This window comes from Pelodiscus sinensis, chromosome 3 (assembly GCF_049634645.1).
Source record: "Pelodiscus sinensis isolate JC-2024 chromosome 3, ASM4963464v1, whole genome shotgun sequence".
Taxonomy (NCBI): Eukaryota; Metazoa; Chordata; order Testudines; family Trionychidae; genus Pelodiscus; species Pelodiscus sinensis.
The window spans coordinates 101583066-101598905 of NC_134713.1; the positions used below are offsets into that span (position 1 = coordinate 101583066).

Here is a 15840-nt window from a genome sequence, read left to right on the forward strand (position 1 = left end):
TGAGATTATATTTTCAATTACCCTACGTGATCAGGATCTTGGAAGTGTTTCTTATTCAAAAGTCAATCCCTTTGGCATCCCTTATTAATACCATTCTGGAGCATTATTCAGTATCTGGTATGGCTATACTGCATGAGTCTCCTAGTCTGGGAAAACAAACTTGTGCTAGCAATGTGGATATTTCAGCTCAGGCCGGACTTTGGGCTCTTGAGCTAAGCTGGGCTTGAGACCCTAGTTCAGAACATTCACATTGCTATTTTTAGCATCGTAATTTGAGTCCCACCAGTGCAAGTCCTTCTACTACTGCTTGGAGACTCACTCCCAGCCATAGCAAAGAAATACCCATAGAAGTCTCCCATTCAAGTACTGCGCTGGATCAGTATTGTATCTTGTGGGATCACAGCCCAAAGTGGTAAGTTTAGACAAGGGATGGACAATAAAACAGCAGCGGTTCGCCAGGGTTAGCCCCTGGTGGGCTGCTGCCGCTATATTTATCCACAGGTACAGGGGATCGCAGCTCCTATGGGGAGGGAACGGCGATCCACGGCCAATGGAAGCTGTGATCCACAGAGGCGCAGGTAACTACGGTGGTATGGGACACCCTCCAGGGGCTAATCCAGGCCGACCAGATCCAGCCTGCAGGCGGGTATTTGCCCATGCTTGGTTTAGACCGTGTGCTGTCATCTTAGTCTAATGATTTGCCTAAGTCTCACTTTCATAAGTGAAATGCTTTAGAACAAATGTTCTGATTAATCATGGAAGTGTCTGTTGTATATATAGAAATACTGCCTGTAATATGATAACTGGAACTGAAGACGGGAAGGTCAGGTTTCAGGAGGGATACTGGGGGCTCAGGAATGCAGGCCAAGACCAGGCTGCTGCCACATTATCACTAGAGCCACAGCATGTTATGCTGGCCTCTCACGATATTCCATAACATTCTGTTTCCTGCACTTCTGTTGGTCTGCTGCATCCCTTACTGCTAATGAAGCACTGCAGTTCTTTATAGGTGTATATAGTATCCATGGATACCTACACTCTATCGTCAAAGGACAGAGACATAATTACTCATTAATTCCTGTAGAATCATTCAAGCTTATTATTCTGTGGAGAAGCCAATACTTCAGACCTTCACAGTCTGTTGTTACAAAAGATTTATTTCTGATATCAAAGCCATAAACTGCCTTTTTTCATCCATTTGTTGACTTTTACTAATTATTAAGCCTCGGCTATATACCTGTCATAATTAAACCCTTTTCCTACCAAGACAAGATGGCTCATGGGATTTCCACTGAACTAAAACAATTTTTCATCTTTAGATCTTTAGTTTTGAATCTAGCCTGAGTTCAGGGTATGTCTACACTACCACCCTAGTTCGAACTAGGGTGGTAATGTAGGCAACCGGAGTTGCAAATGAAGCCCGGGATTTGAATTTCCCGGGCTTCATTTGCATAAAGCCAGGCGCCGCCATTTTTAAATGTCCGCTAGTGCGGACTCCGTGCCGCGCGGCTACACGCGGCAGGGACTAGGTAGTTCGGACTAGGCTTCCTAGTGAAACGAGGAGTAACGGTAGTTCGGACTAGGAAGCCTAGTCCGAACTACCTAGTCTGTGCCGCGTGTAGCCGCACGGCAAGGAGTCCGCACTAGCGGACATTTAAAAATGGCGGCGCCCGGCTTTATGCAAATGAAGCCTGGGAAATTCAAATCCCAGGCTTCATTTGCAACTCCGGTTGCCTACATTACCACCCTAATTCGAACTAGGGTGGTAGTGTAGACATACCCTACGTAACAAAACAAACAAACAAACAAAATTATCTTCTGATGGCTCTTTAGTGACTAATGTGAAATCAGGTGTTGGCTTTAGGCCATGTCCTGGTGATCAGGTGCCCACATCACAATAAACACCTTCAGAACTTACAGCCAGTATCAATGTGGAGGCCAGAGGCCAGCCAGTTCTGAGAACTGAAGGAACTGTTCCAACCCAGCGGGGTTGTTTTAATAGCCTTGATGAGGCCTGATGGAGAACATTGATTTTCCTATAAAGGGTTGGGGAAAGCTATGGCAGAGACTGGGAAAAGCCTTCTTCCCATTGGCCAGTTCCACCTAGAAACCAGATCTGCTGGCCACTTTCAGGATGCAGTGTGGTGCTAGAACAGATAGGGACTAGCTTGTTTAAGCCCTGCGCACATCTGACTGTGTACTTTTAACTGCCAGGTTGGTGGTGCTTAGTGGAGCCACCAGAGCCTCTTTTCGACCGGGTGTTTGAGATGTTTTCAGAGAACTATCCACGTTGTTTTCATGATCTCTCTCTTGAGTGGTAACATCTAATTTAGATCACTGACTTGGGATTACATTTTCCAATATGCATTACTTTGTACTTATCAACTTTGAACTTCATCTGCCATTTTCTTGCCTAGTTCCCCCAGTTTTTTGAGATCCCTTTGCAAAAGCTCCCTGCTGGTGTTGTTGAAGCCGGAGGACTGTGCCTCTCCCCTGGCTACAGCAGGGAGCTGTTGGGCCCAGAGGAGTGCACCTTTGTACCAGCCCCAGTAGGGAGGTGCAGCAGTTGAGGAAGAGGGGCCTTGTCAAAGTTCCCATCTCACCATCCCAAGCATTACGGACATAACATAGCCAGGAGAGAGGTGCTCTTCCTCCAGCCCAGCCTCACCGGAGCTGCCAAGGCTGACAGAGAGGCACCTCTTACCTGGCTTGGAGCTGCTGCAATGAGAGAGGACTGGGGGGAGCCCTCTATCTCCTGGGGAGAGCCTGTATCCAAAACCCCTCATCCCCAGCGACATTCAAGATCCTGCACCCCTACCCATATCCTTCACCACTACATCCCAATCCTCTACCCCAAACCCATCATCCTCAGCCCCACTCCAGAGCCTGCACCCCCCATCCAGAGCCCTCATCCCCTCCCCCCAATCCTGAGCTACCTCCTACATTCGGTCCCACCCTTGCCACAGATCATCGACATGCAGAATCCATTTTGTTATGTGCACTAATAGAGGGAAGGGATGTGTTACACATCATCTCCATATTGGTGAACATAGCAAAACTCATTACACACACAGACATAAAAAGTTAGAGGGAACACTGTCCAGAAGATGGGAGCATTTTAATTAGTTTAGGATTTTGATCTGGAGTTTTTAACGGGTCCAAGGAGAAAAAGAGATTCAGGGTGCCTGGAGAGTGACTTCAGGCTGCATGGGGGTGATTGGATTGTAGTCACCCCTTAGACACCCTTCTTGAGCAACTCAGAGGCACAAATTACATGTTGGGACTAAACCAACTTCTCACTAGTCGGGTGGCTCAAGATGATCATTTCAGGTCAGGATTGGATCAAATTGGTGAGGAATGTTACATTATCAATTTAAGCAAAACAACGAGGAGTCCAGTGGCACTTTAAAGACTAACACATTTAAATTTATTAGGGTATTAGTACACTAATAAATTTTTTAATCTTTAAAATGTCACTGGAATCCATGTTGTTTTTGCTGAAACAGACTAACACAGCTACCTCTCCCATTGCCACTTTAGGTGCTGTACCTGCCCTGCAGAAAAAAGATGTTAATATGTGAGTCTGATAATACAGCTACTACCTTTTATAATTCACCTAAAACTTATTTTAAAACATAATTGGGGAGGGAGGGAGTTAAGTACGGTGCTGATGAAAATAGTGTTGAAGCAGTATTTACTGGGTGGAAGACAAAAAACATAATCAGACTTTCAATACCGGAGTATTTTTTTTAAATAATAAGACTATTACAGACTCATTCATAATGTGTTTGATTTGCATAACGCATTTCTTCTGAATATCTGTTGCAGTATAAAATTAGAAATGGGAAGTACAGTACATCAAATCTAAGTTGGTTGGGCTGGCAGTACAGATGTGCCTATTTGTAATATGATTTTTCAGTCTAAAATTTCACTAGAGTCATATAAATACACATATACACTATCTCTCTCTCTCTCTCTCTTTCTCTTTCTCTGTCTCTCTCTCTCCAAATCTCATGCAGGGAATGGGAGATATTTTTTAAAAATACCCTTTTGACAGGTCTTTTGAGCATATGTCTTAGTACAACTCGGTCTCCCTCTGAATCCAGTAGAGCAGTTGTCTCCAACCTTTTTACACCCAAGATAACTTTTTAAATATCAGGGCAAGCCGAGATCTACCCCATCTCTTCCCCATCTCTACCCCACCCCTTCCTTGAGGCCCCATGTTTTCCATTCCTCTCCTCTCCATCACTTACAGTCCCCACTCAATTAAAACAAGAGTGAAAGAGAAATGTGAAATAGTACAAACACATTAACGTCCAGAGTAGTTAGCACTGCTTTTTTTTTTTTTTTTTTAAGGTGTGAACCACAATACTTTAGCTTAGGCTTAGCTGAAGTGTGTTTTAAAGACTGATTTGCATGAAGATCAGGAAGATTGCCTGTCTCTCAAGGTGTGAGATGGTCACAGCCAGGAGGGGCAGCATGGGAGAAGCATACAGAATGGAACAAAGAGGCAGGCAGCAGCAGAGCAAGAAGGGGAATAGGAAGAGATGGGAACAGAGGTGCAGCGCAGTGTAGAAGGGTGAGAGCCATACGATTTAAATTGGCTTCAGATGACAGCTGTGCCCACGAAAGCTCATGATTCCATCTACATGTTTTGTTAGTCTTTAAGGTGCTACTAGACTATTGGTTGTTTTTTAAGTTTTTCCTGTTACAGACTAACTCGGCTGCCCCTCTGAAGATTTAAATTGATAGAGCATTAGTGCAGTGATTCAATGGGTTTGCCTACTAAGCAAAGAAAAACCTAGGGCTGGCCTGCACCAGCCGACTCTGGTTGCAGGACTGTTTCATTGCAGCACAGACTTCTGGATGTGGGTTAGAGCCTGAGCTCTGGGACCCTCCCACCTAAGTGTGTCGTAGGCCGTATTCTGGGTTCTGAGCCCAGAAGTCTACACACCAAGGAAACAGCCACGCAGCCAGAGCCCCGCAAGCCTGAGTTGCCTGACACAGGCCAATGGGTTTTTCCCTTCTGTGTAGACATACCCAAAGAGTGGAGTGAAAATGAGAGCTGGCTTAAGGCACAGATGAGCTGCAGAGCTATATGTATCTGTGCAAGGAATACAGTGAAGTTCCCCTGACCTTTTCCATTTGTGTACCTCAACGTTAAGAACCATTGTGAGGACTTGAAACAGTAGCCACTGGAATTGGGGAATAATGACACCTACCATGTGACAGTTATTAAACTAATGTAGTGCGAACCTATGTCTCTTGGCTAAGGCCCAGAGTTAAAATTCAGTTTGATTTGGCCTTCCTAAATGTCAGTAGTTCCCAGCCAGGAGTCCCAGACTTCCAGGAGTAGGGAAGACTTGCACACAGGTTTCAGGGTGTCTGCCAAGCAGCACTAGACTTTCTAGGGCCCAAAGCAAATGGCTGAAATCCTGTCACACTGGATTGCAGCCTAGAACTCTGAGCCCCAGTGCCCAGGGCTGAAGCCGAAGCCTGAGCAACTTATCTTTTGTGGTGTGAGGATCTGGGCAGTTGCTTTGCTTCATAATCCAGGCCCTGGTTTTGATGTGGCTTTGATGGAAAAAAACAGTTGTGGTACAGGTGAGCCATGAAGATTCTACAGCATGTTGGCAAGGGGGAGGGGAGAGGCTCAGAAAGAAAAAGTTGAGTACCCCTGAGGTATGTAAGACTGTTATTACCTGGGGTCAAGAAAAACTAATCTTTGATAAAATGGGGAAAGTGTTTTCTCCCATGCTGTCCCTCATGCTTGAGAGATGATCCCATAAACAGCCATAAAACTACCTCATGATTCACCTTCAGACCCCTCCTTAAAACTCCGCTTTGCTGTGACAAAACTTGACAACAGTTAGGGAGGGTCTAGACAGCAGCACTATTCTGGAATACTTCCGGTATCCCGAAATAGCGTTTTCCATGTCTTGACAGCGCGGCCATTATTTCAAATTAGCTTTCACAATAACAGGAGTGCTATTCTGACATCCCTGTAAACCTTGTTCCACAAGGATTAAAGGGACGTTTCGGAATAGCGGGTTATTTCAAAATTTGACACTGTGTAGGCAGTGCCAAATTTCAGAATAAGCTATTTCAAAATTAACTTGAAATAAGCTACGCTTATTTTTTCAAGCTAAGGGTGTAGTGTAGATGTACCCTTAGGCTGCTAATGTGCGGACATTACAACCTATCATTCTGAAAGATATTGTCTCATTTCCTTGGACTCTCCCATGAGTCCACATAGACAGTTGTCACTCTTATTCTTAGCTTTTTGGGAGTAGGGACTGTACTTTTGTTGTTTCTATACAGCACCCAACACAATGGAGTCTTGGTCTGTAACTTGGGCTCTGAAGTGCCACATTGAAATCAGGAGCCCTAAGACTTGGTGAACAAATCAGAAAGAAGTGATAACCTGCACAGTATCAAGGGGGAAGGGGAGGGGGAGATTGGAGGCTAGCATATTTATTGATCCCTGATTCCTAAATAGATTATTTCCTCGCCAGGCCCTAGGCAAGATGGGGGAGAGGGCCAGCACCAGCACCACACTCGCAGAAGGGAGCCTTAGTGGAAAGGGCAGGGCCAGATCAGCCAGCCCTCAGTGCCACCCAGAGCACGGTGTGTTGCCTTCCCTAGTCATCTGAGCCACCTGGAGCATGCTGTGTGGTGCTCCAGCAGCAATTTAAAGGGGCCAGGGCTCCCCCCGCTACTTCTACCTCAGGATTGGTGACAGCAGACAGAAGTTCCAGGCCCTTTTGAATTGCCGGGCCCTGGGACAACTGCCCCCTTTTCTACTCCCCGTCAGCAAGCCTGTTAGTGAGCATGGGGAGAAATTCTTTGCACAGCTTCAGCTATACCACATTATTTCCAGGCACATAGAGCTGGATACCAGAGCCATATCTAAAGGGTTTTACATATAGACCTGAAATCTCCAAATGAATATACTAGGGTTGGTTTGGTGCCAACACCTGTCAGTGCACTCTGAAGGTTTTGCACAGTTAATAGACCTTAAGATAGTAGTGAGCGCCACTATAATAGACCACATGTACAACATGCATGCATTCCCTTGGTGCTGATTTATATTGTTTAAAGGGATGGGGGTGGAACAAGCTGTTAAAAGATGAAGAAATTGAAAGCTCCCTTAACTGCTATACTATCCACCTGACATTCTCTAAATGCCAGTCATTAATTACTAGTGTATTGAAAATCAGAACACTTATCCAATCCAGATTATGTTACATCTGTGAGCCAGAGATATTTCCTCTGTTTTAGTCTTTCCCATCTAAATATTTTTTTTTACAGTTGTTAAAGAGCAAGTCTACAAAAAAACTATTCTGTTTTATCTCATTAAGGCCTGCCATCCTCACAAAGATGTGTTTAGCATCTCTGCCCTTCCCATCATAATATTAGTATCATTTTAAGCGGTTTGCAGTATAATTATTAAATTCCAAATTCAGACCTTAATGTGAGACTTCCACTGAAGTCAATGATTGAGAGCTGCACATGCACATCTAATGACAGCATTTGGCCGTAAGCAATAATGTTCTTTTCTCATTCCTGAGCCAGCATTAAGAAAGGATTGAAACTGGTTTATGATTTAGACTGCTCCTGCCATCCTGACACCCGCAACCCTCTCTTTGAATTTAGCAGGAGGTTGGTGTACAGATCCACAGCAGGTCTGCAATGTAATGTGTGCTGCTGGAGTCACCAAAAAGAGCACTTATGCCTGAGCTGTATGGCCAGAAATGAACATTTTAATCCAAAACTTACTTTGAGATATATTTACTCCTCATTTATGTACATTTTCGTGACTACTAACTTTTTGCAATCTGTGAATCAAATTATATATAGTTTGGGCAATAGAGAGAAGACACTGTTTTTCACTCTGCTGCTATTAATTGGCCACGACCATTTTAGGAGGTACAGCACAGGAAAACCATAAGATGAAATGATAAAAGAAGGTCTGTCCCTTCTGAACATGGACAAGTCCTATAGACTGTCATCTGTAAGGTCCTATAGAGGCAAGTAGAGACTCACACCACCTTCATAAGGAAAGGAATTTATCCCTATTTTACCCCCTATTTTTAGTTCTTCAAGTTGAGACACATTAGGTCCATTTCAGATGTGCTAAACACCTAAGCTACGTCTACACTGACGGCTTTTTGCTTCTTGCGCAAAAACTTACAGAGCATCTACACTGCACACGCATTCTTGCCCAAGTAAATTTACATTAAAGCGTCGGAAAAGAGGACTTCTTGCACAAGAGTTATTCCTCTCCCCATGAAGAATAAGCCCCTTTGCACAAGATCTCTTGTGTAAGAAGGCAGTGTGGATGGGCAACAGGGGTTTCTTGCGCAAGAAACCCCTATGGGTAAAATGGCCATCAGAGCTTTCTTGTGCAAGAGCACGTCCACACTGCCATGGACGCTCTTGCACAAAAGCACATCTCTTGCGCAAAAGCACATGGCAGTATGGATGCGCTGTTGCGCAAGACCTTTTGAGCAAGAACTCTTGCACAAAACAGTTCTTGTGCAAAAAGCCTGCAGTGTAGACGTAGCCATAGGCACTCTCTTGCACAATAACGAATGTAAATGAGGCATAGCGATGAAAAAAACCCTCTTGCGCAAGAGCCGTTCTGCCGCTTATTACTAATGTATTGAAAATCAGAACATGTATTCCCTTATGCAAAAATGGTGGCTCATTAAGTATGCAAATGATATATAGCGATATTCATCACCGCGCTTCATTTGCATATGTTATTGTGCAAGAGAGTACAATGTAGAGGTAGCCCTACAGTTTCCATTGATTCACTTGGAGTTCTAGGAGCTCTGTGCTTTCAATCATCAGGGTCGAAAGCTGGGCCTCCCAAAATAGTGAATGTGTCTCGCCTAAGTGAAGCGGCAAAGGTTATTTAGCAACTGTAGAGCAAAATTGGGAGTGCAATCTAGTTCCTATCCCTTAATTACAATACAATTCTTCGCAACCACCCATAGACAAAATAAAATAAACTATTTCACTGCCTTCAGCATGTAAGCATGAAAGAGGCCAATTTAAGCAACAGAGGTTAAATTTGATTGGCTTTACATGCATATAGTTTTGTGTTTTGCTATATCTATAAAGAAATTATCTCTGAATTTTGTTTTTCTTGTGAGAAGTCTTTGCTCTTACATTTCTTGTTGTAGAACAAGTGTTGAAATGCAGTGAGAATCATTTGTATCACCTGGTTTTCTCCTGTTGCGTTCTGTTTTTTCCTTAGCATACAACAGTTTTGCCCTTTATATTAATCGAGATGAGAACAACACATCATCAGTATCCCAGCAGGAGCTGTGGACTGGCTGCAATATGTACCTTCTCGGTTGGCTATATATTATGGTAAGGACTGTACATGCTGTGTTCATATTGTATTGGGGGGTTGTACTGCTAAATTTGGGCACATATTTCATTATGAATATAATCACTAACAGATTCACACTGCATGCCTCGTTTGGTCCAAGACCTGGGTTTTGTCTGGCTTCCCCAGATGCTGATATTTTTAGAAAGTATATGCCAAACCTCACACAACAGGAATTTGTTGAACAATCCCATGTAAGCAGTGGTCTTTCCAAGGCTACATATTTCAGCCTTTTTACAAACTAAATGTTTTACTTGGACCCTGGTTTTATTGCTTACGGTTTTTTGTTCTATCAGACCAAGATTGAGAGTGGGCAAATGATTTCCTGCGACAGCATTTTAAGCCCCTTCAGAAAAGATAATGCTTTTTTCTTTTTAGTTCACTAATTCTTGTGTTAGAATCAGTTACAGAATTCCAAACATTCTGTAATTTATTTCAAATGCAAATATTTGGAAAAAAATGTTTAAATAAAGAAAGCATAAGCAATACTAAACTTGGTCTTTGGGGAGTTTTCCACTTTTAAACAATTTGACTTATCTGACTGAGCAACTTTACCCATCTTTTTTTTTAACCCTGCAATTATTTAATCATTGTCACTCCCCCCCCCCCCCACCCAAAAATCCTTTTTTGGTTAAAAAGTCTGTTCCCCTTCGCCTCCCCAGTCCTCCCATGCATACACATTCACACACGCACACTCCTCTCTCTCTCCCCACCCGTCCCCAGAGGCCTTTTATGATGTCCTGTTTACCTCTCCTTCTACTCCCTTCCTCTGAGGCTTTACCTCACTACAGCCTTCCCATAGACTAAGAGAACGAAAAATAGCTCCTTCCAGAACTCAGGGATGCTCTTTTTTCCCATCAAAAGGAGGGATTAGTTAAAAAGCAACCTAGGGTCTTAAGTTAAAAGTGCTACCTTTTCAGTGCTCTCTGACCTTATGGACCAAGGAAAAAAAGAAGACATTATACTCATGTATAGCATTGTAAATGCACAGAGAATGATCATGTAATAATAACCAAAGTGAAAGTTGATTGGAATTCACTGCTCCAGGAGATCAGAGTCACATTCTGTGGCTGGGTTTCAAAAAGACCTGTATAGTTTTATTATAATAATAGTTGTAATTGTGCTTGGTGAAATAAAGATAAACAAATCTCATGCATCAGAACATGAACTGATTGCTCTATGAAAGAAGGATTTTTTCCCCGTATGTAAAATTACACAACTAGCTAGATATGTTACGTGTGTTTTTTCACTTTCTTCTGAACAATACACCACAGCAGGGTACCAGACTTAATAAATCAATGGGCTGCTTTAGTATGGCAACTTGTCTTTTTTCCCAAAATGTCCCTTCTGGTCTTAGAGTCTATGAATCTGTGAAAATCATGTGATGAGGCCCATGGAAAATTATTCCACAGGAATGGAAAAGTTGAAGCAGTTCACTTGTGTAAGTAGAAATAAATTCAAGTAGTGTCTTAAGGGCTTTTTAAGGAAGGGTTACAAAATCAGTATGAAAAAATTGTTTCACGTGTTTATTTTTTCTCTCGAGTGTTTTGCAAACATAAATTGACAGTGATTCAAGGTGCTAGGGCAGTGTTTCCCAACCAGAGTTCCGCAGAACTCCGGGGTTCTGCTGACCATCATCAGGGGTTCCGCAAGAAATCGTGGAATAAATACATTTAAAAAAAAATTCTTACAATGTAAGCTGACATGTCTATACAACAGCTCTTTACGAATACATTTTCTTGACAATAATTTAGCAGCAACTGAATTGCGCTCCCCGCTGTCAACTTTTTCTGTCCTGCAAATGTTTTCATAGGTAGGGGTTCCTCGGGATATGAAAAATTATTTTAGGGGTTCCTCCATGGGAAAAAGGTTGGGAATCACTGTGTTAGGGGATATATTATCTTGCAGCTTCTACATGGTTACATTACATCCTCCATATTAGGGATGTTAAATATCGATTAATTGAATAGTCGAGTAACCTCATGAATTCTTATCAGTTAGTCGACTATTCTTTAGTCCCCAAGGGTGGAGCCGGCAGCCAGTACGCTCTGGCTTCACTCCAAAGGAGCCCCCTGCCACTCCGCAGTGCTACCTCTATATCGAGGCAGCAGCGCAGGGTGCCCAGTGGGAGGCCATTTAAAAGCCAGCTCCCATCGCAGACCAGCTGCTTGTTACCCTGTGCAACTGCCTCTTTTGCACGGGGCGGTAGCAGCCTGTCTGTGGGATAAGGGTTGAGATCCTGGACCCAGTGCAAGCAACTCCCCTCTTTGCTCCCCTCTGTTAGTGGACCGGCTTCCATGCTGCTGCTTGGTGGGGTGCTGCCTTCAGAGCTGAGAGCCGGGCCAACAGCCACCACTCTCCGGCTGCCCAGCTCTGAAGGCACTGCAGAAGTAGTAGAGTCAACGTATTGACAAACTTAAAATAACCTGGTGACCCTCAGAAATTCCCTTTTGGGTCTGGACCCCCAACATGGGAATCACTGATCTCCCCTCCCGCAAAAAAAATCTGCATAGCAGAGAGTGAAAGCACACACATGACCAAAAACCAGTTGTCACAGTCCCTGATGCATTTTTCATGACCATGAATTTGTGAGACTTCTGCCTATAAAGCCTGTGACTTGCCTGCTTGAGAGACTGCCTCTCTTCCCTCAAGCACAGGAAAGGCACATGTGTAGGGTTGCCAGGTGTCCAGTATTCACCCAGACAGTCCGGTATTTTCAGCTCCTGTCTGGTAAAAATATTCAGAGAATACCGGACACCTAAAATGTCCGGTATTTAATGAATTTTTCCCCGGCCAGGAGGCAAAAATGCTGGGCACCTGGCAACCCTAAAAGCACTCAGCGCCCGGCCTCTCCCCACTGGCTCCCAACACCCGCAGCCCCCATACTTACCTGGTTCCCCAAGGCTGCTGGCACAAAATGGATGCTGGCCAAAAGAGCTAGGGGAAGCAATGCCTTCCCCTGAGTCTTAGTGCTCAACTTCTCTCCTGTTGCTATCCCTGCACTCACTCTTAAAGGAGACGTGATTTAATGGTGTTTAATTTTGGGGGGGGGGGGTCTTAATAAGTCCTTGGAGTCCTTTTTTTTTTTTTTTTTTGCTCAACAACTTTGGTCTCCCCTCCCTTTTTTTTCCCTTCAACTGAATTTTTTCCCTTTTGGGAGGGGAGGGAAAGGAGGGAGATGGTATTTTTGTTTCAAGCATCTGGCAACCCTACACTTGTGCTGGAACAGCCTGGATAGAAAAGAGGAAGCTGGTGCTAGTGTGGTTTGTGCTCAGGTTTTAAAAAGTAACCTCCTGCATATGTCTGACCTCACCCAGCTCTTGTGACCTTCCTAGCATAGTGCAAGGATCCATGGCTGGAGCTAGTTGTTGGGGAGAAAGGAGCACATGGGATCTGAGGGTATGTCTACATTACCACCCTAGTTCGAACTAGGGTGGTAATGTAGGCAACCGGAGTTGCAAATGAAGCCCGGGATTTGAATTTCCCGGGCTTCATTTGCATAAAGCCGGGCGCCGCCATTTTTAAATGTCCGCTAGTGCGGACTCTGTGCCGTGCGGCTACACGCGGCATGGACTAGGTAGTTCGGACTAGGCTTCCTAGTGAAACGAGGAGTAACGGTAGTTCGGACTAGGAAGCCTAGTCCGAACTACCTAGTCCGTGCTGCGTGTAGCCGCACGGCACGGAGTCCGCACTAGCGGACATTTAAAAATGGCGGCGCCCGGCTTTATGCAAATGAAGCCCGGGAAATTCAAATCCCGGGCTTCATTTGCAACTCCGGTTGCCTACATTACCACCCTAGTTTGAACTAGGGTGGTAGTGTAGACATACCCTGAGTGTTTAAGTTTGACTTTTTTGGTGATTGGGTATTTTCTGGTTTTGGGGTGAGGGGAGGCAGGTGTCTGTCATGTGTCTGTTTCATTTACAGAAAGGAGCTAGGGTGCTAAAAGAGGTGCTTTTTAATAGATATTGTTCAAAAATAACAAACAAGTAGCAACAGAGAGAAGCATAGCTAAATTGTGTGCTGAGGCCTACATTGAAGCTCATTCCCCCCTACTCATAGGGTTGCCAGGTGTCCAGTTTTGAACTGGACAGTCCAGTATTTGAGCTTTCTGTTTGGGAAACAAATTGAGAAAATATAAATGTCCAGTATTTTCTAAATAAGCTGTAATGTAGGTTGTGATGTAATGTCAAGTGTGTCTGGTATTTTTGTTGAAACCATCTGGCAACCCTACATGTTCACTCTTTCACCCTGCATTCATGAAAGGACTAGAGCAGGTGCACACACTGGAGTCATTTGGTATGGAAGGACAAGATTTAGCTTTTAATTAACTTTTCTCATGGCCATGTGTAGAATTCTCTGTTTTGCAGCAAGGGATAATAGTCTTGCACCTCATACTGCCCACCTTATGTGGACTTTCAGGATCAAGGCCTCAGTATAATGAAAATCCAATTTGTTTCACATACACAGGGATTGAAAATATCAGAATTTATTTTCATTAATTCTAGAAAACTTATGAATACCCCTCTCCCCCGCTACCAAAAACAAACTCCAATGCCATAGGGCCTGTGTATTCGATTGTCAAAGCAGAAAAAAATAGCAAGATATGTTTTGCTCATTGGAGCAAGCATGATCTCATAGCAACTACGATCTGAGCCATATGTGGCCACAAAGGAAATGAAGCCAGAGAGGAGTAGTTCTGCTGCTGAAATATGCTGGATACCAAAGAGCAAGTCATAAGGATGTGACTGTGCTTTAGTCATAATGGAGTAGGTATCTGGGATTAAAGCAGTTGATCAGTACTCTTCTTCCTACATTCAGTACACTGGGAGCTACCCCTGCCTGACCTAGGACTCATTCTTTCACTACTTAATAAAACAAAGCAAACAATTCAGGCCCGGCATGTCAACTCAAAGGTACTTAGAAAAACACGTTAATTCTCTTACAGCTGCTTTTTGGAAGGTATGTTAATTTGATTAGGGGAGGAAGGGAAGTTGCATTGTATGGTATGCTCTGTGAGGGTTGTAACTTTTTTTTTTAAAGTAAGTTGTTAGGTTTTAATACATACAAAAGAAAAAATAAATTTACATTCACTGATCTTAGGCATCCCATATGTTCTCTTACATCTTAGTCCCCTCCCAGTAGTGTCTCCATTTATCAGGGAGCTGGGTGTTTCATTTACTAAAGCCTGCCTTTCTTTTTTAAACCCCATGGCTACGTCTACACTGGCCCCTTTTCCGGAAGGGGCATGTAAATTTCACCAGTCGTCGTAGGGAAATCCGCGGGGGATTTAAATATCCCCCGCGGCATTTAAATAAAAAATAAAAAGTAGGAATAAGACCCTCCGGAAAAGGGCACTTTTTCCAGAGGATCGGGGCCAGTGTAGACGCTCTTTTCCGGCTTTTTTAAAAGCCGGAAAAAAGCGACGGACATTTTTATTTAAATGCCGCGGGGGATATTTAAATCCCCCGCGGATTTCCCTACGACGACTGGTGAAATTTACATGCCCCTTCCGGAATAGGGGCCAGTGTAGACGTAGCCCATGTGTACTAAAGTTCATGCTACTTTCTTCCAAAACAAACAGAGGAGAAGAACAGGATCAATACAAATTTGATTTCACCATGGAATACTGCATTCTGTGCTTCTTTCTTCTAGGTGCATGATGTTCCCCACAACTTCAAGTGGTTTGCCAGAATAATAATAAAATCTCATATGACATGCTCAAGTATTGCATACGCAATGATATTCTAGCTATTTGGATCCCAGGACATTAATGAGACAAGATACTTGAGGTAATCTCTCTTATTGGACCAACTTTTGTTGGTCCAATAAGAGTTATCTCACTCATCTGAGGGAAATATGGCTATAGAAAATATATAGATCATGCATTGTTTAAACATACATATTGTTTACAAAATTGTAACATGACAGCAAATACCTGCTAATGACCATGCAGAGGTCACCCTAGTGGAACTACTCCTATTTAAAAGGGAAGCTGTTATGTTTTGTTCCTCTTGAAAGCTGCTATCACCATGTCAGATTATTATTGCCCAGTAGAAAATATCACTTGCACCTTCAGTTCTCAGAAAACTGTTTTTTCAAAACACCTGAGCCCTTATATATTGTTATCACAATGATGGGTTGGAACATAAGGAAAGCAAAGGAGGAGGCAACATCTAAAGCAGGGAGAAACATGAGAATTATATTTTAAAAAGTGTTTGACTTATTTTTCAGAATTTGAAATTTCTTAAACAATATAAGTTTGTTAGTTTAGAGTTTTGGGGCCTGTAGAGCATTAATATGGCCCAACCCTGGGAGGTGCTGGGTACCTGCAGTTCCCATTGAATTCGGAGCAAGCTGTATGTCACCAGATCAGGTCTCAAATTTGCAGAAAAGTTACAGCAGCTCTCTCAATCTATCTACCCCACCTCATAGAGCTCAG

At 43.4% G+C, this 15840-nt stretch overlaps 1 protein-coding gene across 6 annotated transcripts in view; it reads left to right on the forward strand.

Moving 5' to 3' along the window:
• Positions 1-15840, forward strand: part of AIG1 (androgen induced 1) — a 211172-nt gene that overhangs the window by 145621 nt on the left and 49711 nt on the right. For 4 of the 6 annotated variants that reach the window (XM_075924337.1, XM_025187614.2, XM_075924338.1 and 1 more), the window contains one exon: positions 9266-9381. The exons of the other annotated variants lie outside the window; for them this stretch is intronic. In XM_075924337.1, coding sequence (XP_075780452.1) covers positions 9266-9381 — 116 coding nt within the window. The remainder of the gene's footprint in view (positions 1-9265; positions 9382-15840) is intronic. 6 annotated transcript variants of the gene reach the window in all.